The sequence below is a fragment of the Oncorhynchus mykiss genome, chromosome 18, assembly GCF_013265735.2.
Source record: "Oncorhynchus mykiss isolate Arlee chromosome 18, USDA_OmykA_1.1, whole genome shotgun sequence".
NCBI lineage: Eukaryota > Metazoa > Chordata > Actinopteri > Salmoniformes > Salmonidae > Oncorhynchus > Oncorhynchus mykiss.
In genome coordinates this window covers 59,827,604-59,851,908 of record NC_048582.1, presented here as the reverse complement: position 1 = coordinate 59,851,908, position 24,305 = coordinate 59,827,604, and the positions used below count along the sequence as shown (strand labels likewise).

At 41.6% G+C, this 24,305-nt stretch overlaps 1 protein-coding gene across 1 annotated transcript in view; it reads right to left on the bottom strand.

The window, feature by feature from the left end:
- Window positions 1-736: 736 nt before the first annotated feature.
- The window catches only part of LOC110496640 (calcitonin receptor), an 81,190-nt gene continuing 57,621 nt past the window's right edge, over window positions 737-24,305 (bottom strand). Inside the window, exons 10-16 of the mRNA XM_036953418.1 lie at window positions 21,516-21,642; window positions 13,927-14,080; window positions 9,838-9,898; window positions 9,624-9,690; window positions 9,046-9,264; window positions 7,976-8,017; window positions 737-3,973 (exon numbers count right to left, since the gene is read on the bottom strand). Of these exons, the coding sequence (XP_036809313.1) occupies window positions 3,749-3,973; window positions 7,976-8,017; window positions 9,046-9,264; window positions 9,624-9,690; window positions 9,838-9,898; window positions 13,927-14,080; window positions 21,516-21,642 (895 nt within the window). The 3' untranslated portion in view covers window positions 737-3,748. The remainder of the gene's footprint in view (window positions 3,974-7,975; window positions 8,018-9,045; window positions 9,265-9,623; window positions 9,691-9,837; window positions 9,899-13,926; window positions 14,081-21,515; window positions 21,643-24,305) is intronic.

Below are 24,305 nucleotides of genomic sequence, written 5' to 3'. Positions count from 1 at the left end.
TGTAATAGACGCTGCATAGTTGCGGAGGCTCTTAGAAAAGCAAAAGCTTGGCCTATTAGGATGATAACAACCATTCTACTGATGAGAAGAACTGTCCTTTTCAGAGGACAACTGGGATCTGATGTGCCCAGACTTTAACTGTATCTCCAATGGCACCCTATTCCCTTCATAGTGCACTACTTTTGACCAAAGCCTTATTGGCCCTGGTCGAAAGTAGTGCACTATATATGGAATATACAGCCTTTGTGTTGTATAATGTGTGTCAGAAGCATTACTGTATGACGGTTGATGAATGAGAGAGCAGGAATATAAATGAAGTCAATCTCACGATACATCGTTTCCATCACATACTCACATTGCAAATCCTCTGAAACTTGAAATGTGTATTTTTTTCCGGACAGACTAGATTTTAAAGTATGCCTAAACCATTTAGGGGGGTAATTTAAAGTATGCCTAAACCATTTAGGGGGGTAATTTAAAGTATGCCTAAACCATTTAGGGGGGTAATTTGGGTACAAAATAATACAGTGGGGATTGTGGTATTTTAAAACTTTTAAATCCAGTTTCTTCTGCTCCCTTTAAAACACACACACACACACACACACACACACACACACACACACACACACACACACACACACACACACACACACACACACACACACACACAAAGGTTTGTTCCTACGTCCTACAGGTTGCATAGAATTGTAGGAAAGAAAGAACAGACACAACAGGGAATCTTTTAGGAATATATTTCTGATTGAAATAGCTTTTAAACAAACAGCTGGTCACTTTGTGCATTTTACAAAACACTGTTTTTGTTTTCTTTGAAATAACGCCACACAAAGCACTTAAGAGGTCGAGAGCCAAACACAAGCGAAACAAAAGAACCAAAAACTGCGGTTGAAACATTTCACATCTATTACACACACAAACTCTGCTGTCATGTTGACATGGGCACAGGACAACATGACCATGAACATACTAAATATACAGAAATGATAATATTCCCTCAAATTAAAATAAAAACCTTTAACATGTTATTCATATCCAGAACAAATAAACCTCAAAAGATGGATGGATCAAAACCTTTTTTAAATCCACTTCACAGGGGTTAAATCCTTCTCTGGAATCAAACAGACAGAATTAGCTGTTAGAGATCTCATCAAATGGCCTTCTTCTCACTTTCCAAACTGATCACCGTGTCAAATCTTCCATGCTGGCCCGACATCAGCAAAGACATTGGAAGCAGTATTAACATTGGCGTAAGTGTAAAGATTTACTTTATCTTGGCCTAATAGAATTTGAAGATGTAAAATAAATTAGATTGGCACAATTAACTGTATTGTCCCCAAAAGAAAATGTGTCTTCAGCATTCAGGTCCAGACTAGTCTGCAATGAGTCTGGGCACCTGGGGCCTCATTTATAAATGGCATTGTATGCACAATTTAGGATTACATCTGTGCGTACAAATCTTGATATAAATGAGGCCCCTGGTTGTCATCGGTACTGAAGTACCTGTACCTGTCTACAGTAACATACTGCTACGTTATATCCAGATCAGGGCTGCTCCAGAGTCACTCTTCCTTTCTGAGAGCCACTGGACTTAAATCCTAGCAGATGTCTATCTTTAAAAACCATGTGAAGATGGGATTAATCTGGACATCAGAAGGCCGCAAGGCTCATGGATCACTATCTGCATTTTACACACTGATAAACACACACACACACGCACACACACACATGCACGCACGCGCGCACATGCACGAGCGCACACGCACACACATATCTCTTTTAACTCAATACAAAGCAGTGTGCTGAGCCATTTCGTTCAATTTCAATGGTTTTCAGTGTCCATTCTAGAAATCAATTTTGGTTGTGCAATTTACAAAGGAACACATTTGAAGGTTAAAATGTACATTTCTATGAAACAGAAGGGGCTTGTTGAGGAGACCACCTGCAAGCAGTGATGGTAAACAAGAGATTGCGTTTCTATTCCTGACTCCTTAAGACAGCCTTTGTGACGCAAAACCAAAATCACACTCCTAGAAATTAGCCTGCGCTACCAGATTAGCTAAGAGCAAAGGATTCCACATGACACTTTCTGAAATGCCTCAAAGACTTTCATTCAGGATCCAAGAGCATTATAATTTAAGGGCATGATATATTACAGATGTAGGATCTTCATTTGATTTGAACTTTCCTGGGGTTTAAAATCAAATCAAATTGTATTTGTCACAATGCTTCTGAAGTTTGTAATTTCAACTTTGAAATTTCAGACTTGATTTATCCTTGCAAAAAATGTATCAACCCTGACAAAAAAATGTCTATTCATTATAATCCATGTAAAAATTTACATTTCCTGTTGCTGCAGGATTATTTTCCTGTTGTAGCAAACTGGCTCAAATTAAGATCCTACATCTGTAGGTGAATGAAAATACATATTCTGTAGTATTCACCACAAGAGAGTTGTTTGAAATAGCCCTCAGTTAGAACGATTTAACAGATTCTGTACAATGGAAGGAAAATGCTTCTTCGAGGTAATCATGTTTTCAATTTAGATAATTGTATTGAAAATTATAATTGTTGATATAGCAACACTGTGCAGGTAGCCTTAATGTGTTTACTAATTTCTCTCCTTATTCCCTGTATTTCGAATCATAAACGATTTGAAAAAGAAAATAAATTTGAACATAATTCAAATGGCCTTAATTTAAGCACAAAACATAACGATTCTTCGGTAGCCATACAAGCTTCGCTTTAGACCTTTTGGCAAATGGACACGGTAAACAACAGACTATTTCACTGAAATAGTCTCCCCTCTAGAGCCATGTGGTACTCAAAATGGCTTCTAAATGCGTTACCTATGTCATTCCATATCTTGCTTTTTATTTTAAGTTAATCAATCCTTTTTACTCTCTCTCTTGAGTCCATATCAAGGCGTTCTGTATCTCCTGCACTCTTTAAATCCAGGCCTTGTGACAGAAACACCACAAGAACAGTCAGCAGCTGTACGAACAGCAAAGCAGTCTGGCGGAGCTAACTAGCTTCACAGGACAGATAGCAGGTATTTAAAGAACAAGTAGTTGACAAGAACAAAAACATTTAGTCCGAAAAATAGAATCTTCTAAAACACCCTTTGACACTTTTAAAGTGAAACTGGTGAAACAAATATGTACAGGATTCCAGAGCTTAGGTATAGGGAGCCGTTGTCAACCTTTGAGCTCATGTGTCATGGACGCTGTCGGTCGCTTCAGTGTTGGATTCAGGTCACGCAGTGCATGCCGATGGCAGCCGAACCCACACATCCTTTGGTATAGACGAAGCAACAATACAGTTTCATCATCATCAACATCATCCTCAACGTCCCCATGATGTGTAGGAAGAGCTCCACAAATAGCAGCCACAAATAGCAGCTTTAGGACGTGCCACATTTCAAACTCGACTCCCGTTTCATGTATATCTTATAATGTTTTTAAAATCAGCCACAGCAGCAGCAATGTCATGTAAAGAAGCATCAGCCATCGTTGGCCAAGTCATGGGAGAGATACTGTATCACTGTATCACTGTCCAGACACACACGGTCTTCTCCTTCACAGTCTGGGGCTTACCCCCTCGTTCTGTCTCTGAGATGTGGAAACGCGGCGGGACCGCTGGGTTGTTTCGTGTTAGATAGTAGAGAAACGTCTCCATCTTGATTCCTCTACTAACTCTTTTCTCCTCCCACACCCAGACTGCCTCCCGCTTGTCAGGCGTACATCTCCCCTGTCTTAAGAGCCACCAGCTCAGAGTCCTCAGAGGTGTGTCTGCCATTTAAGTGTTCGCTGTTGCAGTCGTGGTGGTACATGAAGGCGGGCACCTCAGTGATTGATGTGGCGGTGTAGGAGGTAGAGCGCATGGAGCAGTGGTCCCTCCGTCTCTGACCCCACTGGGCCTTGTACTGAATCCATTGTCGCTTCAGAGCCGCCTGCACCTGAGAAAAGGGAATATTCATATTATAAACTGTATTCTCTAATGGGTGAGTACACACACAAATGGATAAACACACACAGAGTGGGAGTGAGAGAGTGAGAGAGAGTGAGAGTGAGTGAGAGTGAGTGAGAGTGAGTGAGAGAGTGAGAGAACAACCATATTAAGCCACTCTTGGAGGACAATGGATGTACATAAAACTTCTTTATTATTATAATCGCTGCATTTCAGCTGTTGCCTTCATCGGGGTTTTACAGACACACAGAGAGACTCATTAGGCACGGACAGGTGAACAGCAAAAAGACACATGGTCTGTTTATACCTCACTGTCACCTCACAGCAATTTAGTCCCTCACTGTCACCTCACAGCAATTTAGTCCCTCACTGTCACCTCACAGCAATTTAGTCCCTCACTGTCACCTCACAGCAATTTAGTTCCTCACTGTCACCTCACAGCAATTTAGCCCCTCACTGTCACCTCACAGCAATTTAGTCCCTCACTGTCACCTCACAGCAATTTAGTCCCTCACTGTCACCTCACAGCAATTTAGTCCCCCACTGTCACCTCACAGCAATTTAGCCCCTCACTGTCACCTCACAGCAATTTAGTCCCTCACTGTCACCTCACAGTATTTTAGTCCCTCACTGTCACCTCACAGCATTTTAGTCCCTCACTGTCATCTCACAGCATTTTAGTCCCTCACTGTCATCTCACAGCATTTTAGTCCCTCACTGTCACCTCACAGCATTTTAGTCCCTCACTGTCACCTCACAGTATTTTAGTACCTCACTGTCACCTCACAGCAATTTAGTCCCTCACTGTCACCTCACAGCATTTTAGTCCCTCACTGTCACCTCACAGCAATTTAGTCCCTCACTGTCACCTCACAGCATTTTAGTGCACAGCCACACATTTTCATCAATATGCATGATCATTAAATCAATGTAATGTGACTGAGCTCAGGAAATGTGGATTCATATGATAAATGTTAATGGCAGTTTTTAGACATGAAGAAACAGAATTGAATCACAATTTCCTGTGATTAATTGAAGGACAATAGCTTCTCCTTACTGAGTTTAGTGCAGGTAGAGTAGATTGATGAATTTACACTCGCTTATCTGCTGTTCCTCTTTTGAAAATCACCAAGTTAGTAAATTATACATTATGAGAGTATGAAATTATTCAGCACAGCACAAATCTGATTAAGAAAAAAATGAAAACCAGAGAATTATCTTGTGTGATAACTTTATACTGCATGAATGAGCGTGCACTCTAAAAATGGAAAGCAAAGCAGTGTTTGACATAGTTCTCTCAGAAGAATGGCCTGAGCCAGCACAGGGAACATCTAATTCCTGAACAATGCCACACTAATTATTGAGTGAAAATGAGGACAGGACACACTGCACTCTCCCATGATCTAATGATGCAGAGCATGTCAACAACTAGCATTGAAAATCGAGTAAAAATGACATTCGCCTGTCTTTTCTTCAGTCTGACGTTTTTAATCATACTTTTGAATACTAGTTGTTCCTGCCAAAATCAGCACCAGGACCTAGAGACACATTGCTGGGCACAGGATTTCACTTTTCTTTTTAAAAACTCCTTGCACTCTGGTCCAAAGTAGTGCACTATATAGGGAATAGGGTGCAATTTCAGACGCAACCTAGAAAACATAACAATAAGTACAACTTTTTTCCTCATTGGCGTAACTTGACAAAGAGTTATTCAACAGACTGTGTAGCTAGTGCCGAGTCCCAAATGACACAGCTATTCCCTTTATATTGCACTACTTTTGACCACAACCCTTAGGGGAAAAGGTGCCCATAGAGAATGTATGGAATATGGTGTCAATTGGGACACAGCCTAGATCTAGGCAGTTTGGCCCCAGAATCAAATTGTGCAATGAACTCATCTCCAAAAATGAATGTCCCAAATTAGGAGACAGTAAAAGCCATTATGCTGCAAAGCAAACAAACATTCCCTTACTGTGTCAATGCGTCTTTTATCCCCCCCCGACACTGCTGAATCGGTTCTTCGGACACGTCAAACTTGGTTTACGAGAGCCGATGGAGATGCTGATGGGGCCTGGTTGCTCACGCATGAGCTAATAATTGACCTGTTTTCCCGGCCCAGAAATCATTTCCTACGTATAAAATATTACTAAACACTGCGCCTGATGGTGAACGAACACTATGTTAATTCGCTGTGTTTTTGTCAATGCCAGATTCGACCTCATGCTGTGTATTCAAATAAGGGTGTGTGTTTTTCTGGGTGTGTGCATTGTTTTTCTTTCTACTTTCTCAAGCGAAGAAAATGCTCAGGCGCTCTTTCTCCTGGTCTGGGCTCAGACTGGCCAAGCAGTACCTAATGCAACTCCTGACCTATTAAATGTATTCTCTCAATGTATTTTATTAACTCACTGGGTGGGTGGGCCTATGTTAAAACCTCTGGCTGTTCTGGATCACAGCATCTACAATATGACCTAAAAACAAATCAAATGGTCTCTTTAAAAAAAAAACAGTAATGTCCTTAAAAATTAAAATGTTAAAGTTTGTGTTGGTGACTCTAGATTATGGACATCCGCTGTCAGACAGCAAACAACTGCAGGCTGAGGTGAGTGAGCGACAGACAGACAGACAGACAGGGTGGATGATTTGCCCCAGAGATGTTCAAGTGTCTGAGGCATTTCTAAGGCTTGTCTTCCTTCCTCTTCATCTGAGATGGTCCTAGTGCTGTTGCCTCTGCTACTGTACAAGAGTCAGCCGACTCCATAGATTCAGCGCAGTAATGCTCTCTCCAACTAATTGGTGACAACTCTATCACCACGGGCCACTTGTCAATGTATGAGGCCCCGGGTTCAATCCCAGGTACCTCCACAATTGTTCAGGGCGGCAGGTAGCCTAGTGGTTAGAGCGTTGGGCCAGTAACCGAAAGGTGTGCATGGATCAAATCCCGAGCTGACAATGTAAAACTCTGTCGTTCTGCCCCTGAACAAGGCCCACTGTTCCCGGGAAGGCTGTCATTGTAAATAATAATTTGTTCTTAACTGACTTGACTAGTCAAATAAAAACTTTAAAAAACAAAAATCTATGTTGTTATCAGGTGCACAAGATGGCTGTCTGTTGACCTGGAAACGGTGTGCATGACGGGACAGCTGAAATGGTGTGCATGACGGGACAGCTGAAATGGTGTGCATGACGGGACAGCTGAAATGGTGTGCATGACGGGACAGACGAGTCCTGACAGCTGAAATGGTGTGCATGACGGGACAGACGAGTCCTGACAGCTGAAATGGTGTGCATGACGGGACAGACGAGTCCAGACAGCTGAAATGCCACCAGGCAGCAATGAGCTGTTTCATTGGGGTCTGACTCATCATTCCCTCAACATGGCCAATTAAAACTATACTTTGCCAGAGGTTCAATTAAAGCTGTACTTTACCAAAGAGATTAGAGTTTCTATTAAAAATGTACTTTACCAAAGAGATTAGAGATTCTATTAAAACTGTACTTTACCAAAGGATTCTTTTAGAGATTCTATTAAAACTGTACTTTACCAAAGGGTAAGGGTTCTTCAGAGGTTCAGTTAAAACGGTACCATACCAAAGGGTAAGGGTTCTTCAGAGGTTCAGTTAAAACGGTACCATACCAAAGGGTAAGGGTTCTTCAGAGGTTCAGTTAAAACGGTACCATACCAAAGGGTAAGGGTTCTTCAGAGGTTCAGTTAAAACGGTACCATACCAAAGGGTAAGGGTTCTGCAGAGGTTCAGTTAAAACGGTACCATACCAAAGGGTAAGGGTTCTTCAGAGGTTCAGTTAAAACGGTACCATACCAAAGGGTAAGGGTTCTTCAGAGGTTCAAGCTTAAACTGTTACTGTATACTGTCTACTGTACCTCAACAAACAAATTATATAAGAGTACAACTGAATGGGAAGTTGCTGGTTTCCACAGAGTGAAGAAAGATATTCTGTGTGTTGTGTGTTGTGTTAGTACAGTAGTGCTTACCTCGCCATTGAAAAAGCAGAATATCGTTGCCACTAGTAATCCCTGGAGGGAAAACAAGACAATTACACACTCTTATAAAAAAAAGTTGCTATCTAGAGCCTAAAAGGGTTCTTCGGCTGTCCCCATAAAATAACCCTTTTTGGTTCTATGTAGAACCCTGTAAAGAGAGTTCTACCTGTAACCAAAAAATATTCCAAAAAGGGTTATTTTATGGGGACAGCCGAAGAACCCTTTTTTCTAAGAGTATACCTTATGTCAGACCAGAGCTTTGGTAAGGACTGTTCTGCTAGCATACAATCAATTGCCTTACATACCTGGTAATGCATTAATATATGCATGACGTAGTCATTACCTGGTAATGCATTAATAAAGTAATTACCTGGTAATGCATTAATACAGTCATTAGCTGGTAATACATTAATATAAACATGACCCGGTAATGCATTAATATATGCATGATGTAGTCATTACCTGCTAATGCATTAATAAAGTCAATATCTGGTAATACAGTAATATAGATTTGACCTGGTAATGCATTAATATATGCATGATGTAGTCATGACCTGGTAATGCATTAATACAGTCATTACCTTGTAATGCATTAATAAAGTAATGTTCTGATAATACATTAATATAGATATGAGCTAGTAATTCATTAATATATGCATGATGTAGTCATTATCTGGTAATACATTAATATAGATATTACCTGGTAATGCATTAATATAAGCATGATGTAGTCATAGTCATTACCTGGTAATGCATGAATATAAGCATGATGTAGTTGTAGTGATCAGTTTCATTACCTGGTAATGCATTAGTATATGCATGATGTAGTCATAGCGATTACCTGGTAATGCATTAGTATATGCATGATGTAGTCATAGTGATTACCTGGTAATGCATTAGTATATGCATGATGTAGTCATAGTGATTACCTGGTAATGCATTAGTATATGCATGATATAGTCATAGCTATTACCTGGTAATGCATTAGTATATGCATGATGTAGTTATAGCGATTACCTGGTAATGCATTAGTATATGCATGATGTAGTTATAGCGATTACCTGGTAATGCATTAGTATATGCATGATGTAGTCGTAGACCTCCCCCGCCAGACGGTTCTCTGGCCTCCAGGGGAAGATGACAAACTGGATGCCCAGGAGAGGGACCAGGATCAGCGTAGCCCTCACTGCCTTCATGTACATGTTAGACTCTGCCCGGTGGGTGTCCCTCAGCTTAGTAACCAGCACCCTCACGATGTTCAGCAAGAAGAACAGATTCACCTGGGAAAGAAAGAAGGGATTTTATAAACGTCTGAACATGGTTGCTGTGTCTGAAAGGGCTGCAATCTAATCAGATTATAATGATTTTGTCTAAACAATGGAAGTCTAAACACCAGCATAGGACACAATTTGCTTTGATTGATGTGTTGCACATTCAACAGTATAACAATACATGATCTTTGGTCCAATGATGGCTACCTACGTATTAAGTTTTGATCTAGAAGAACATCCATGTACCATTATGTTCTACCTGGAACCAAAAGGGTACTACCTGCCACCAAAAAGAGTTATTCAAAGGATTCTGCTATGGGGACAGCCAAATAACTTTCTAAGGTTCTAGAGTGTAGGATGTAGCTTACGAGCAGCGCTGCCATGATGGGCCCGTGGACCACGTAGAGCAGGTGGGTCTCGACACTCATCCAGCAGCTACAGGAAGGATAAACATTCTCCGTCACACAAGTCTACAAACAGACAATGAATTCTTCTTCCTTCTCCTTCTAGATCTGTTTACTGCAGCCCACCACACAGCTGCTCTGTTTATTTACAATACTAGTGCAGAGGACCATCACTCACTTGTCATCAAAATACTTCTTCCTTGCCACGGCATGAATGGATGCAGGCACTAAGGGAAACCCTGGGAACCAGAAGAAAGACTCTGTAAGGACATCTGCAAAATGTCAATTAATCAATTCATGAATCAATCAATGAATGATGTTATGTGTATTATGATGTAAACATCTACAATGTGGTTATTACAGTAATTAGCATGTAATTCCTCAGTTATAAGAGTAACTTCTTGTATATCTTCTGTATTTTCGATAGAAGAGGATAAAGGGGAAGTTCACTGAAAATACAACTGAACATGAACACAGACAAGGTAAGTGGAGAAATCATGTTCATTTGTATTTTGAGTCAACTATCCCTTTAAGGCTGTTAAGCATAATTTAAATACCCTTTAAGGTGAAGATACCTGGCAGAGCAGACAGCCAATGGAAGCCCTTCCTAAATTCAAAACAAGCTTATACTATCCTACAGGTGTAGGATCTTAATTTGACCTATATTGTCACAACAAAAATAATCCTGGAGCAACAGGATTTTAACGTTTAGTCCATAATAATGCTTGATCGGTGGTTAGGCTATTAGCTGGCCAACAGTAGGAGACATACTGTTACAGTTATACTCTTACAGTAATATAACTGTGTTAGTGTGGGTTTTCAGTGAATTTATGTAAATCACAAAGCTCATCTGCAATACCTGTGGTGTAAGAAATTTGTTGGCAATAAAAGTGATCAAATTAAGATCATCCTCATCATGCTATCCGCTACAAGCTGAACAAGAATAAACCCACACTGAGCAATTTCCTCTAATAATCCAGTCTTGTTAAATCCTTCTCCATTAACAACACAACCATACCAGTGTTTATTGGGGGTTTCATTTTAGCTGGGCCATAAACAGATTAAACAGATGAATCTGAGCAGCGGGTCCGTTTAGAAGTGATTTATCAAAGCTCTACGGCCATATTGGCTACAGATGGACTAGCTGGATGTCCTCCCTCCATTCCTCGGGGTGGCTGTGTGAAAGACACTGTAGCTTCTGCCCCAAGGTTATATCACGGCATCTTTAATAATGGCCGACCATTCACAGTTATCGTATCACTTATCGGACAGGCAGGGCTCATATTATAACACATCACTCCTCCATTAAAGAGGGGGGAGAACAGAACAGACAGCACGTTAACAGCAGCTATCCAATAGGAAGAGCTACTAAAGCTGTCAATCTGATACAGGGTTTGGTGGGGTTGACACACAGGGAGTGTCACAGTTAACAGTGACCTCAGGGTTGTCTCTGATCCTGTGTCCCGACACAGATTGTGTCCCATTGTGTTGTGTGACACACAAGCTGATCTATGTGTGATTCAGCGATGGTGGGAGCTGTTTACAATGTTATTTTATTTCTACAGTGAGTACAGGGTGATGAAATATGAAGATTGGCTATGAATCATTATATAGGAGCGCAGAGGCCTCTGAGGCTAGGTGAGTTTATGGTTTTGAACACACTATAACATGCAACAGGTTGCTCTGAAGACTTATTGCTGTATCATGTTACCTCAGACGTCATTAGAATAGATAGAATAGACAGTGAAATACATGACCTAAAAACAGATGGGCAAGTTGACAAGGATATGAGTTCAATTCCAGCAAGGACAACATAAAGGGGAAAAACCGACATCTGGTTTGTCCGTTGAATAAAACCATTTTAGCTAAACAACTGCAGAATACATATAATGTAACATGTTCAAACGTAAAATAAAGCGATAATAAAAGGGAATAATTATCATGACTGACCATCAAGTGAATCATTTAATTACTGTCTGAGAATGCTGTTTTGGTGACTTGTTTTCATAAAAGCAGATGGGGAGAAGAGGAAGTATGTACACTACTGGTCAAAAGTCCAGGTGACTACCTCATGAAGCTGGTTGAGAGAGTGCCAAGAGTGTGCAAAGCTGTCATCAAGTGGCTATTTGAAGAATCTCAAATATAAAATAGATTTTAGTAGCGCTTCCCTTCCTCTTCTTTCTACTAAGGTACACAATAGTACATTTTGGTAGACAGAAGGTGCTCTTTGGTAAAAGGGGTGAATTGGTCATCAAAAAGATAAAAGAAAAAAGAAGGGAGGACCAAGGCACTCTTCATATAATTAATTAAAACACCTTTATTTGTATGGCATGTTCAATAGAAACAAGGTTTTAAAAATCTGACGCGTTTCGGCTGCATGGCCTTCGTCAGGGAATACAAAGAAATAATACAATGTCCTCTTTTGAACAGCTTTTCCAATCAGCCCTAATTTGAAGAGGGAGTGGTTACAAAATTGACCATGATAGTTTGTTGGTGATGTGGACACCAAGGAACATGAAGCTCTCAACCTGCTCCACTACAGCCCTGTCGATGAGAATGTGGACGTGCTCGGCACTGTAGTCCACTGTAGTCCCTGTAGTCCACGATCATCTCCTTTGTCTCCTAATTTGGGTAAATAAAAACCCCTATTACCTATTCCTGCGCATGTCTCCTGGTCCCTTTATTCCAAAGTGACAAATGGGCTTTGAGCACACTATTATGTTGAACGCTGAGCTGTAGTCAATGAACAGCATTCTCACGTAGATGTTCCTTTTGTCCAGGTGGGAAAGGGCAGTGTTGAGTGCAATAGAGATTGTGTTATCTGTGGGTCTGTTGGGGTAGTATGGAAATTGGAGTGGGTCTAGGGTTGATGTGAGCCATGACCAGCCTTTCAAAGCACTTCATGGCTATAGATGTAGTCATTTAGGTAGGTTACCTTGGTGTTCTTCGGCACAGGGACTATGGTTGTCTGCTTGAAACATGCTGGTATTACAGACTGGGTCAGGGACAGGTTGAAGATGTCAGAGAAGACACTTGCCAGTTGGTCAGCGCATGCTTGGAGTACATGCCCTGGTAATCCAACTGGCCCTGCGGCCTTATGAATGTTGACCTGTTTAAAGGTCTTGCTCACATCGGCTATGGTGAGCGTGATCACACAGTTGTCCGGAACAGCCCTTATGCATGCTTCATGTGTTGCTTGCCTCGAAGTGCACATAGAAGTCGTTTAGCTCGTCTGGTAGGCTTGTGTCACTGGGCAGCTTGCGGCTGGGCTTCCCGTTGTAGTCCGTAATAGTTTGCAAGCCCTGCCACATCCGACGATTGTCGGAGCCGATGTAGTAGGATTCAATCTTAGTCCTGTATTTTATGCTTTGCCTGTTTGATGGTTCGTCTGAGGGCATAGCGGGATTTCTTATTAGCGTCTGGGTTAGAGTCCTGCTCTTTGAAAGCGACAGATCTCACCTTTAGCTCAGTGTGGATGTTGCCTGTAATCCATGGCTTCTGGTTGGGGTATGTATGCACGGTTACTGTGGGGAAAACGTCATTGATGCACTTATTGATGAAGCCGGTGACTGAGGTGGTATACTCCTAAGTCCCTGAACATATTCCAGTCTGTGCTAGCAAAACAGTCCTGTAGCTTAGCATCTGATCACTTCCGTATTGAGCGAGTCACTGGTACTCCCTGCTTTAGTTTTTGCTTGTGTGCAGGAATCAGGAGGGTAGAATTATGGTCAGTTTTGTACCTGCCTCTGTGTGTGGAGTAAAGGTGGTCTAGAGTAATTTTTTTCTCTCTGTGGTTGCACATGTAATTAGCTGGTAGAAATTAGGTCAAATTTTAAGTTTAGAGTTTAAGTTAAGGTTTTAAGTTTCTCTGCACTAAAGTCCTCGTCCACTAGGAGCGCCGCCTCTGAATGATTTGATGGGAGTGGACCCTCTCACTTCGACTATCCCACTCTGCAATTAACCTTTTGCATTGCTTTCAATTGCTGGCTATAACTAATACAGCTTTATTGCATACAATTTAGGTTTTTGGTTTTTAGTTTAAAGGGAGTCAGATGAACTTGCGGATACCATTTTTATGTCTCTGCGTCCAGTATGAAGGGAGATAGAGGTAATTTCGTGAGCCAACGCTAACTATCGTTAGTGCAACAATAAGTCTACCGGAACAGCTAGCATAAGTAGAAAAATGCCTTAATTGCTCAAATCTCACACTATCTCTTTAAGCTAATGGGATCCCTGATCTGTGGTTAAGGCGGGTAGTAAGACTCACCCCAGCCTAGGAGGTAGTACCAGTGTAGATGCTGCTCCTCGGCGAACACAGCCACCACAATGAGCGTGTGCAGATAGATCCCCTCACACAGCATCCAGAAGTAGTTACAGCCCAGCATGTACATGTGGAAGAAGTGCAACACCTTACAGCCAACCTGCAGGGGATTAGGATCACAGAGAGTCACACAGAGATAACAACAACACCAAATAACAATAACAACAACACAAAGCCCAATGCTCAAACAGCCCTGACACAAAATTGTTAGTGGGGGTATTGTGATTTTCCAATAGGAGGACATTCATCATTTTACCCCCTACTGCTGGAGCGTATCCCTTGCTCCACTTTTCTCTAGGTTATTGTAACTGCAGCACATTGTATTTCTTTTACAAGAAAAATGTACTGCAAAGTAGCCTAAATCCTGTTCAATAATATCCACACATTCTTGTCAGTCAACACTATGCTATCATGTCTCTTTCTGTCAAATGGCACACTATTTCCTTACATTTGGGCCCTGGTCAAAAGTGGTGCACTATATACAGTAGATGGGTTAGCTGACAATGTCACGAAAACGATACGCACGCTTCAATGTGGCAGATGTCTGTGTGTTGTTGTGAGTCTGGATGACCAGATAGTTACCAACAATGACAAGAAACTATGTGGGGAATCGTAAGTGACTCGTTTCATCTTGATCTTGATAAAATGTCTTGTTTTGAGGTGTTTTGACTGATCAGTGCTAATATGGCTCAAATTCGCTAGCTAGCTAACCCAACAACTGTAACGATGTATTTGAGACAACAAGTGCTCATTGTGCACATTTATTTATGTTTCCAATGAATATTGTAAAAATATATAGTTTACATGTTGTCAACAATCTAAGCCAACCAGTCTGTTTTGCCCCATAGTTGCACACGCATCGGATTTGTTGTTAAATAATCAACCCATCTATAGGGAATATGGTTCCATTTGGGACGGGCCCATGTAGATTCATTGGCTCCTCTAGGTGTTGAGATTTGTTGTTAAATAATCAACCCATCTATAGGGAATATGGTTCCATTTAGGACGGGCCCATGTAGATTCATTGGCTCCTCTAGGTGTTGAGATTTGTTGTTAAATAATCAACCCATCTATAGGGAATATGGTTCCATTTGGGACGGGCCCATGTAGATTCATTGGCTCCTCTAGGTGTTGAGATTTGTTGTTAAATAATCAACCCATCTATAGGGAATATGGTTCCATTTGGGACGGGCCCATGTAGATTCATTGGCTCCTCTAGGTGTTGAGATTTGTTGTTAAATAATCAACCCATCTTTAGGGAATATGGTTCCATTTGGGACGGGCCCATGTAGATTCATTGGCTCCTCTAGGTGTTGAGATTTGTTGTTAAATAATCAACCCATCTATAGGGAATATGGTTCCATTTGGGACGGGCCCATGTAGATTCATTGGCTCCTCTAGGTGTTGAGATTTGTTGTTAAATAATCAACCCATCTATAGGGAATATGGTTCCATTTGGGACGGGCCCATGTAGATTCATTGGCTCCTCTAGGTGTTGAGATTTGTTGTTAAATAATCAACCCATCTATAGGGAATATGGTTCCATTTGGGACGGGCCCATGTAGATTCATTGGCTCCTCTAGGTGTTGAGATTTGTTGTTCTCAGCACTCTGTCTCGGAACATGTGTGCTGATCTGATTCTGGAATTGGTAGCAGCTACATCACATTTACATACAAGTACAGCACCAGTTAAAAGTTTGGACACACCTCCTCATTCAAGGGTTTTTCTTTATTCATTCTATTTTATACATTGTAGAATAATAGTAAAGACATCAAAACTTTGAAATAACACATATGGTATGTAGTAACCAAAAAAGTTTTAAAACAAACCAAAATCTATTATAGATTCTTCAAACTAGCCACCCTTTGCCTTGATGACAGCTTTGCACACTCTTGGCATTCTCTCAACCAGCTTCACCTGGAATGTTTTTCCAACAGTCTTGAAAGAGTTCCCATGTATGCTGAGCACTTGTTGGCTGCTTTTCCTTCACTCTGCGGCCAACTCATCCCAAACCATCTACAATTTGGGTTGAGGTCAGGTGATTGTGGAGGCCAGGTCATCTGATGCAGCACTCCATCACACTCCTTCTTGGTCAAATAGCCCTTAAACAACCTGGAGGTGTGTTGGGTCATTGTACTGTTAAAAAACAAATGATAGTCCCACCAGGTGGGATGGTGTATCGCTGCAGAATGTTGTGGTAGCCATGCTGGTTAAGTGTGCCTTAAATTCTAAATAAATCACTGACAGTGTAACCAGCAAAGCACCTCCACACCATCACACCTCCTCCTCCATGCTTCACGGTGGGAACTACACATGCGGAGATCATCCGTTCAACTACTCTGGGTCTCACAAAGACATGGCGGTTGGAACCAAAGATATCAAACTTGGACTCATCAGACCAAAGGACAGATTTCCACCAGTGTAATGTCTAATGTCCATTGCTTGTGTTTCTTGGCTCAAGCAAGTCTCTTAATTAGGAAGGCCTGATTGACACAGTCTCCTCTGAACAGTTGATGTTGAGATGTGTCTGTTACTTGGACTCTTTGAAGCATTTATTTGGGCTGCAACTTATGAGGCTGGTAACTCTGCAGCAGAGGTAACTTTGGATCTTCATTTCCTGGGGCGGTCCTCATGAGAGACAGTTTCATCACCCATGGTTTTCGCGACTGCACTTGAAGAAACTTTCAAAGTTCTTGAAATGTTCCGGATTAACTGACCTTCTTGTCTTAAAGTAATAATGGACTGTTGTTTCTCTTTGCTTATTTGAGCTGTTCTTGCTATAATATGGACTTGGTCTTTTACCAAATAGGGCTATCTTCTGTATACCAGCCCTACCTTGTCACAACAAAACTGATTGGCTCAAACGCATTAAGAAGGAAAGAAATTCCACAAATTAACTTTTAACAAGGCACACCTGTTCATTCCAGGTGACTACCTCATGAAGCTGGTTGAGAGAGTGTGCAAAGCTGTCATCAGGGCAAAGGGTGGCTACCCTCGAAACATCAAACATAAAATATATTTTGATTTGTTTAATACTTGTTTGGTTACTACATGATTCCATAAGTGTTATTTCATTGTTTTGATGTCTTCACTATTATTCTACAATGTAGAAAATAGTAAAAATAAAGAAAAACCCTGGAATGAGTAGGTGTGTCCAAACTTTTGACTGGTACTGTATGTCTTCTCGACTCTTTTCCCTGAGGTCCGTATACGCAGCCTTCAGAACCTCTTAGCCATACAGTGGCCACTGTTTTCTTGAGGGCCTTCAATGTTGCATAAATTCTTTGCTCCAGAGCACTCAGGACATCAGACTGGGGTGAAGGTTCACCTTCCAACATAACAATGACCCTAAGCACATAGCCAAGACAATGCAGGAGTGGCTTCGGGACAAGTCTCCGAATGTCCTTGAGTGGCCCAGCCAGAGCCCGGACTTGAACCCAATCAAACATCTCTGGAGAGATCTGAAAATAGCTTTACAGTGAAGCTCCCCATCCAACCTGACAGAGCTTGAGAGGATCTGCAGAGAAGAATGGGAGAAACTCCCCAAATACAGGTGTGCCAAGCTTGTAGTGTCATACCCAAGAAGCCTCAAGGTTGTAATCACTGCCAATGGTGCTTCAACAAAGTACTGAGTAAATGGTCTGAATACTTAAGTAAATAAAATACTCTTTAAACCCTGTTTTCACTTTGCCATTATGTGGTTTTGTGTGTAGATTGATGAGGACACATTTTAATTTAATACATTTTAGAATAACGCTGTAACGTAACAATGTAGAAAAAGTGAAGGGGTCTGAAAACTTTCCCAATGCACTGTATGTCTCCTCCTCCTCTACGTCTTTTACCCTCCTCCTCTACCCTCATCTACCCTCCTCCTTCTTTACCCTCCACTACGTCTTTTACCCTCCTCTACCCTCATCTACCCTCCTCCTCCTTTACCCTCCTCCTCCTCTACCCTCATCTACCCTCCTCCTTCTTTACCCTCCTCCTCTACCCTCATGTACCCTCCTCCTCTACCCTCATCTACCCTCCTTCTTTACCCTCATCTACCCTCCTCCTTCTTTACCCTCCTCCTCCTCTACCCTCATCTACCCTCCTCCTCCTCTACCCTCATCTACCCTCCTCCTTCTTTACCCTCCTCCTCTACCCTAATCTACCCTCCTCCTTCTTTACTCTCCTCCTCTACCCTCATCTACCCTCCTCCTCTAACCTCATCTACCCTCCTACTTCTTTACCCTCCTCCTCCTCTACCCTCATCTACCCTCCTTCTTTACCCTCCTCCTCCTCTACCCTCATCTACCCTCCTTCTTTACCCTCCTCCTCTACCCTCATCTACCCTCCTCCTCTACCCCCTCTACCCTCCTTCTTTACCCTCCTCCTCCTCTACCCTCATCTACCCTCCTCCTCCTCTACCCTCATCTACCCTCCTCCTTCTTTACCCTCCTCCTCTACCCTCATCTACCCTCCTCCTTCTTTACTCTCCTCCTCTACCCTCATCTACCCTCCTCCTCTAACCTCATCTACCCTCCAACTTCTTTACCCTCCTCCTCCTCTACCCTCATCTACCCTCCTTCTTTACCCTCCTCCTCCTCTACCCTCATCTACCCTCCTCCTCTACGCCCTCTACCCTCCTTCTTTACCCTCCTCCTTCTCTACCCTCATCTACCCTCCTCCTCTACCCTCCTCCTCTACCCTCATCTACCCTCCTCCTCTATCCTCATCTACCCTCCTACTCTACCCTCCTTCTTTACCCTCCTTCTTTACCCTCCTCCTCTACCCTCATCTACCCTTCTCATTCTTTACCCTCCTCCTCTACCCCCCTCTACCCTCCTTCTTTACCCTCCGCCTCCTCTACCCTCATCGACCCTCCTCCTCTACCCTCATCTACCCTCCTCTTATACCCTCATCTACCCTCCTCCTCTACTCTCATCTACCCTCCTCCTCTACCCTCCTTTACCCTCCTCTACCCCCCTCCTCTACCCTCATCTACCCTCCTCCTCTACCCTCATCTACCCTCCTCCTCTACCCTCATCTACCCTCCTCTTCTACCCTCCTTCTTTACCCTCCTTCTTTACCCTCCTCCTCTACCCTCATCTACCCTCCTTCTTTACCCTCCTCCTCTACCCTCATCTACCCTTCTCCTTCTTTACCCTCCTCCTCTACCCTCATCTACCCTCCACCTTCTTTTCCTTCTTCACCTCCCTCCCTCCCCCCATCCCTCCCTCCCTTCATGACTCCTGGCCCTTACATGGAGTCCAGATGTGCCATTACAACTATGCTGAAATACAGTTCACTCATCACTAAGGTCTGTTGGTGTGATCTAAACACTTCATTTTTCTCACCAATTCATAACCACATTTACCTCAACTTGAATGCCCAACTGAGGCGTCCAGCCTAATGTAACGGGACAGTCTGTGTGTTTAAGTTACTAATGTCTGACAAAGTGTGTGTCTCATGTCTTGGGCCTAGTCCTTCGTTTGGCCTGAGCACTAGGGACTCACTCCTCCCGCTTCTGGCAGACTTGGAGTCTCTACTGTGATCCGCCAGAGAGAAAGAACGCTTGTTCCTTTTTGTTCAGAGAGCACCTAGTCTATTCTCCCAACAGAGTACCACATCCCTAAATCACACATGCAGAACACAGACCGACCCAGTCTAAATTTGGCGCTCCAGAATTTCAACATGTGCAGTATGTGCAACCAACTGTGATGGGATTTTTTTTGTTCCACCCCTCGATATCAAGACCATGTTGTCTGAGGTGTGAAAGACAAACTGCAATTTAGTTCTCCCGCTTCTCAAAGCAAGCAGATTATAATACATTTAGGACAGATTTGGAAAGATGGTTCTGAGCCAATGCTGCTAGAACATAGCTATTCATATTGTACGGTCGGGTTAAATAATGATCATTCATGGACACTGCGACTTCAGATATGACTCAAGGTTTAATCAGAGCAACCAAACATCTTCAGTGGACAAATAAAAGGAGAAATCATATGAACAGAGAGCTGGCACCTGCTATGGCACCAGACCCTAAACTGAGGAGATATCCCAGCAACCCCTGCTCTATAAACCAGAGCCCCAGCATTCGGTATCAAATTAAGCGTTTTCCAATTACATTCCCACAATATTTATTGTGAAAGCTGTCATTCCTTCCTCCCTGTCAGTTGGATCACCAGGGTCAGCTGGTATATCTGAGGAAACAAAAAAACCTTCCACTGTGAATATGCCAGATGGATTAGGCTTGAAGTCTGTTTTTCCAGTGAGAACATGATGGTACGGGGAGAAGAGAAGAAGAGAGGCTAGAAATCAAACCCAGACGGGAGTTATTTTCTTTGACTGGATAAACTGAAGGACATCTCTCAAGTGATGATCCAATCGAGAGCCTGATAACAGGACCTTACTGTGTACATTCAACCAGGAGTTTTTACTAACCATGTGACCTAACCAGGAAAAAACAAATGTATCTACTCAAAGGTTACCCAAGTGTAGCCATTTCTCTGGATCAAGATCTCTGACATTTTCTAGCTTGTTTTTGAATGACTAGTAATACTTTTTTGGGGAACAGACTCAGCAACTTGCACAATACCATAATCAAATAATTTCCTCAAAAGGTGGACAATAAAAATGGCTCATAAAATACAATACTTAAAGCACCAGAAAGGGATGATCCCAGACACAGAAACGCTACATTCCATAGAGGCAGATTTACCATGTTCACCTTAACAGGCCTCAGGATTCAAAGAATTCAGCTCTGACTTAAACTCAACGAGTGGCAACTGTTCAAAAGTCTGACAGAGGACAGAAGTCTTTGAGTGCTAAGAGAAGGATAACTCTGGGCTGTTTGTGCACACAACAAGATATGCAAAAAAGACTCATGTCCTAACGAACACTCTTAAAAAAACATCTGCACTCAGGTTGATTGAAACTGATAGTAAACTCATTTGAATGAAGTGAAACCGAGCTCGAAGGCTGTGTTATGTTTTAAGAATTAAAAAAAATATTATTTTGAAAATATCATGCAGTGAAACCCTGAGACTTATCTATCCTCTTCCCCTTACATTGTTTTCATTTTATAGATGAAATGTGTGAGACTTACTGGATTTTATAGATGAAATGTGTGAGACTTACTGGATTTTATAGATGAAATGTGTGAGACTTACTGGATTTTATAGATGAAATGTGTGAGACTTACTGGAATTTATAGATGAAATGTGTGAGACTTACTGGAATGTATAGATAATGTGTGAGACTTACTGGAATTTATAGATGAAATGTGTAAGACTTACTGGATTTTATAGATGAAATGTGTGAGACTTACTGGAATTTATAGATAATGTGTGAGACTTACTGGAATTTATAGATGAAATGTGTGAGACTTACTGGATTTTATAGATGAAATGTGTGAGACTTACTGGAATTTATAGATGAAATGTGTGAGACTTACTGGATTTTATAGATGAAATGTGTGAGACTTACTGGATTTTATAGATGAAATGTGTGAGACTTACTGGAATTTATAGATGAAATGTGTGAGACTTACTGGATTTCTCTCCACTACATCTGTGTTGTTGACCACTGCTATGAGGTAGATGAGGGTAAGGGCGGAGTTGAGGACATAGGAAACGAAGAGGTTCTTATGAAGCGTGATCCTTTGGCAGCTCAGGTTCCTGAGTGAAGACAAACATACAGCATAAATAATAATGTTAACATATGATATGTGTCTGGCTGTGGTTACCCAAGCAGACATTCACAGAGAGGACAACAATAAACATTTACAAAATGATTGTTATTTATTTTATTAGGATACCTAATAGCTTTTGCAAAAGCAGCAGCTACTCTTCCTGGGGTCCACACAGAACATAAAACATGACATAATACAGAACAATAATAGACAAGAAAAGCTCAAGGACAGAACTACAGTTGAAGTCAGAAGTTTACATACACTTAGGTTGGCGTCATTAAAACTTGTTTTTAAACCACCCCACAAATTTCTTGTTAACAAACTATAGTTTTGGCAAGTCAGTTAGGACATCTACTTTGTGCATGACACAAGTAATTTTTCCAACAACTGTTTACAGACAGATTATTTCACTTATAATTCACTGTATCACAATTCCAGTGAGTTTGAAGTTTACATACACTAAGGTGACTGTGCCTTTAAACAGCTTGGAAAATTCTAGAAAATTATGTCATGGCTTTAGAAGCTTCTGATAGGCTAATTCACATAATTTGCGTCAGTTGGAGGTGTACCTGTGGATGTATTTCAAAAACTCAGTGCCTCTGCTTGACATCATGGGAAAATCATAAGAAATCAGCCAAGACCTCAATAATTGTAGACCTCCACAAGTCTGGTTCATCAATTTCCAAATGCCTGAAGGTACCATGTTCATCTGTACAAACAATAGTACGCAAGTATAAACACCATGGGAACATGCAGCTGTCATACCACTCAGGAACGAGATGCATTCTGTCTCCTAGAGATGAACTTACTTTGGTGTGAAAAGTGCTAATCAATCCCAGAACAACAGCAAAGGACCTTGTGAAGATGCTGGAGGAAACAGGTACAAAAGTATCTATATCCACAGTTAAACAAGTCCTATATCGACATAACCTGAAAGGCCGCTTAGCAAGGAAGAAGCTACTGCTCCAAAACCGCCACAGAAAAGCCAGACTACGGTTTGCAACTGCACATGGGGACAAAGATCGTACTTTTTGGAGAAATGTCCTCTGGTCTGATGAAACAAAAACAGAACGGTTTGGTCATCATGACCATCGTTGTGTTTGGAGGAAAAGGAGGAGGCTTGTAAGCCGAAGAACACCATCCCAACTGTGAAGCAAGGGGGTGGCAGCATCATGTTGTGGGGGTGCATTGCTGCAGGAGGGATTGGTGCAATTCACAAAATAGATGGCATCATGAGGTAGGAAAATTATATGGTTATATTGAAGCAACATCTCAAGACATCAGTCAGGAAGTTAAAGCTTGGTCATAAATGGGTCTTCCAAATGGACAATGACCCCAAGTATACTTCCAAAGTTGTGGCAAAATGGCTTAAGGACAACAAAGTCAAGGTGTTGGAGTGGCCATCACAAAGCCCTGACCTCAACCCTGTAGAAAATGTGTGGGCAGAACTGAAAAAGCGTGTGCGAGCAAGGAGGCCTAGAAACCTGACTCAGTTACACCAGCTCTGTCAGGAGGAATGGGCCAAAATTCACCCAATTTATTGTGGGAAGCTTGTGGAAGGCAACCCGAAAAGTTTGAACCAAGTTAAACAATTGCAATGCTACCAAATACTAATTGAGTGTATGTAAACTTCTGACCCACGGGGAATGTGATGAAAGAAATAAAAGCTGAAATAAATAATTCTCTCTACTATTATTCTGACATTTCACATTCTTCTAATAAAGTGCTGATCCTAACTGACCTAAGACAGGGAATTTTTTACTTTACTCGGATTAAATGTCAGGAATTGTGAAAAACTGAGTTTAAATGTATTTGGCTAAGGTGTATGTAAACTTCCAACTTCAACTGTATATACACTTACAATAAGAGCATCAAAATTAAAAAGGTCCTGTAGTGAAACATAATATAGGCATTGAAGCCAAAAGATGAAACTGGTTATCATATTTTCTAGAGTGAAAATATTCATGGAATACTGTGGAGTACATAGGCTATATCATTTTAATAGTGTACAAGACATTAAGAACACCTTTTGCCCTGAGAACAGCCTCAATTCATTGGGGCATGGACTCTACAAATGTCAAGCGTTCCATAGGGATGCTGGCCCATGTTAACTCTAATCCTTCCCACAGTTGGCTGGATGGGTGGTGGACCATTCTTGATACACACAGGAAACTGTTGAGCATGGAAAAACCCAGCAGCAGTTCTTAACACAAACAAACTGGTGCGCCTGGCACCTACAACCATGTTTTGTTCAAAGGCCCTCTTTTGTATTTCGCATTCTCCGCATGTCTCAATTGTCTCAAGGCTTGCAAATCTGTCTTTAAACAGTCTCCTCCCCTTCAGCTACACTGGGACTTTAGCTTTCACCTGGTCAATCTATGTCATGGAAAGAGCAGGTGTTCCTAATGTTTTGTACACTCAGTGTAAATCGTTAGTATATGAAATATGAAAAATCCGTTCACAGTTGATATTTACAGATTACAGTATCTTCTACAAAGCTGGAGGTCTATTATTATTACAATTAGCCATAATAAAACGTGTTTTCATCCATTCTGCATGTTGCCATAAAAACTGTAAAATGAACATATTTCATCCTAACAAAAATATTCCGACCTTTGATGTAGTAAACAGGACAATAAATAACATAAA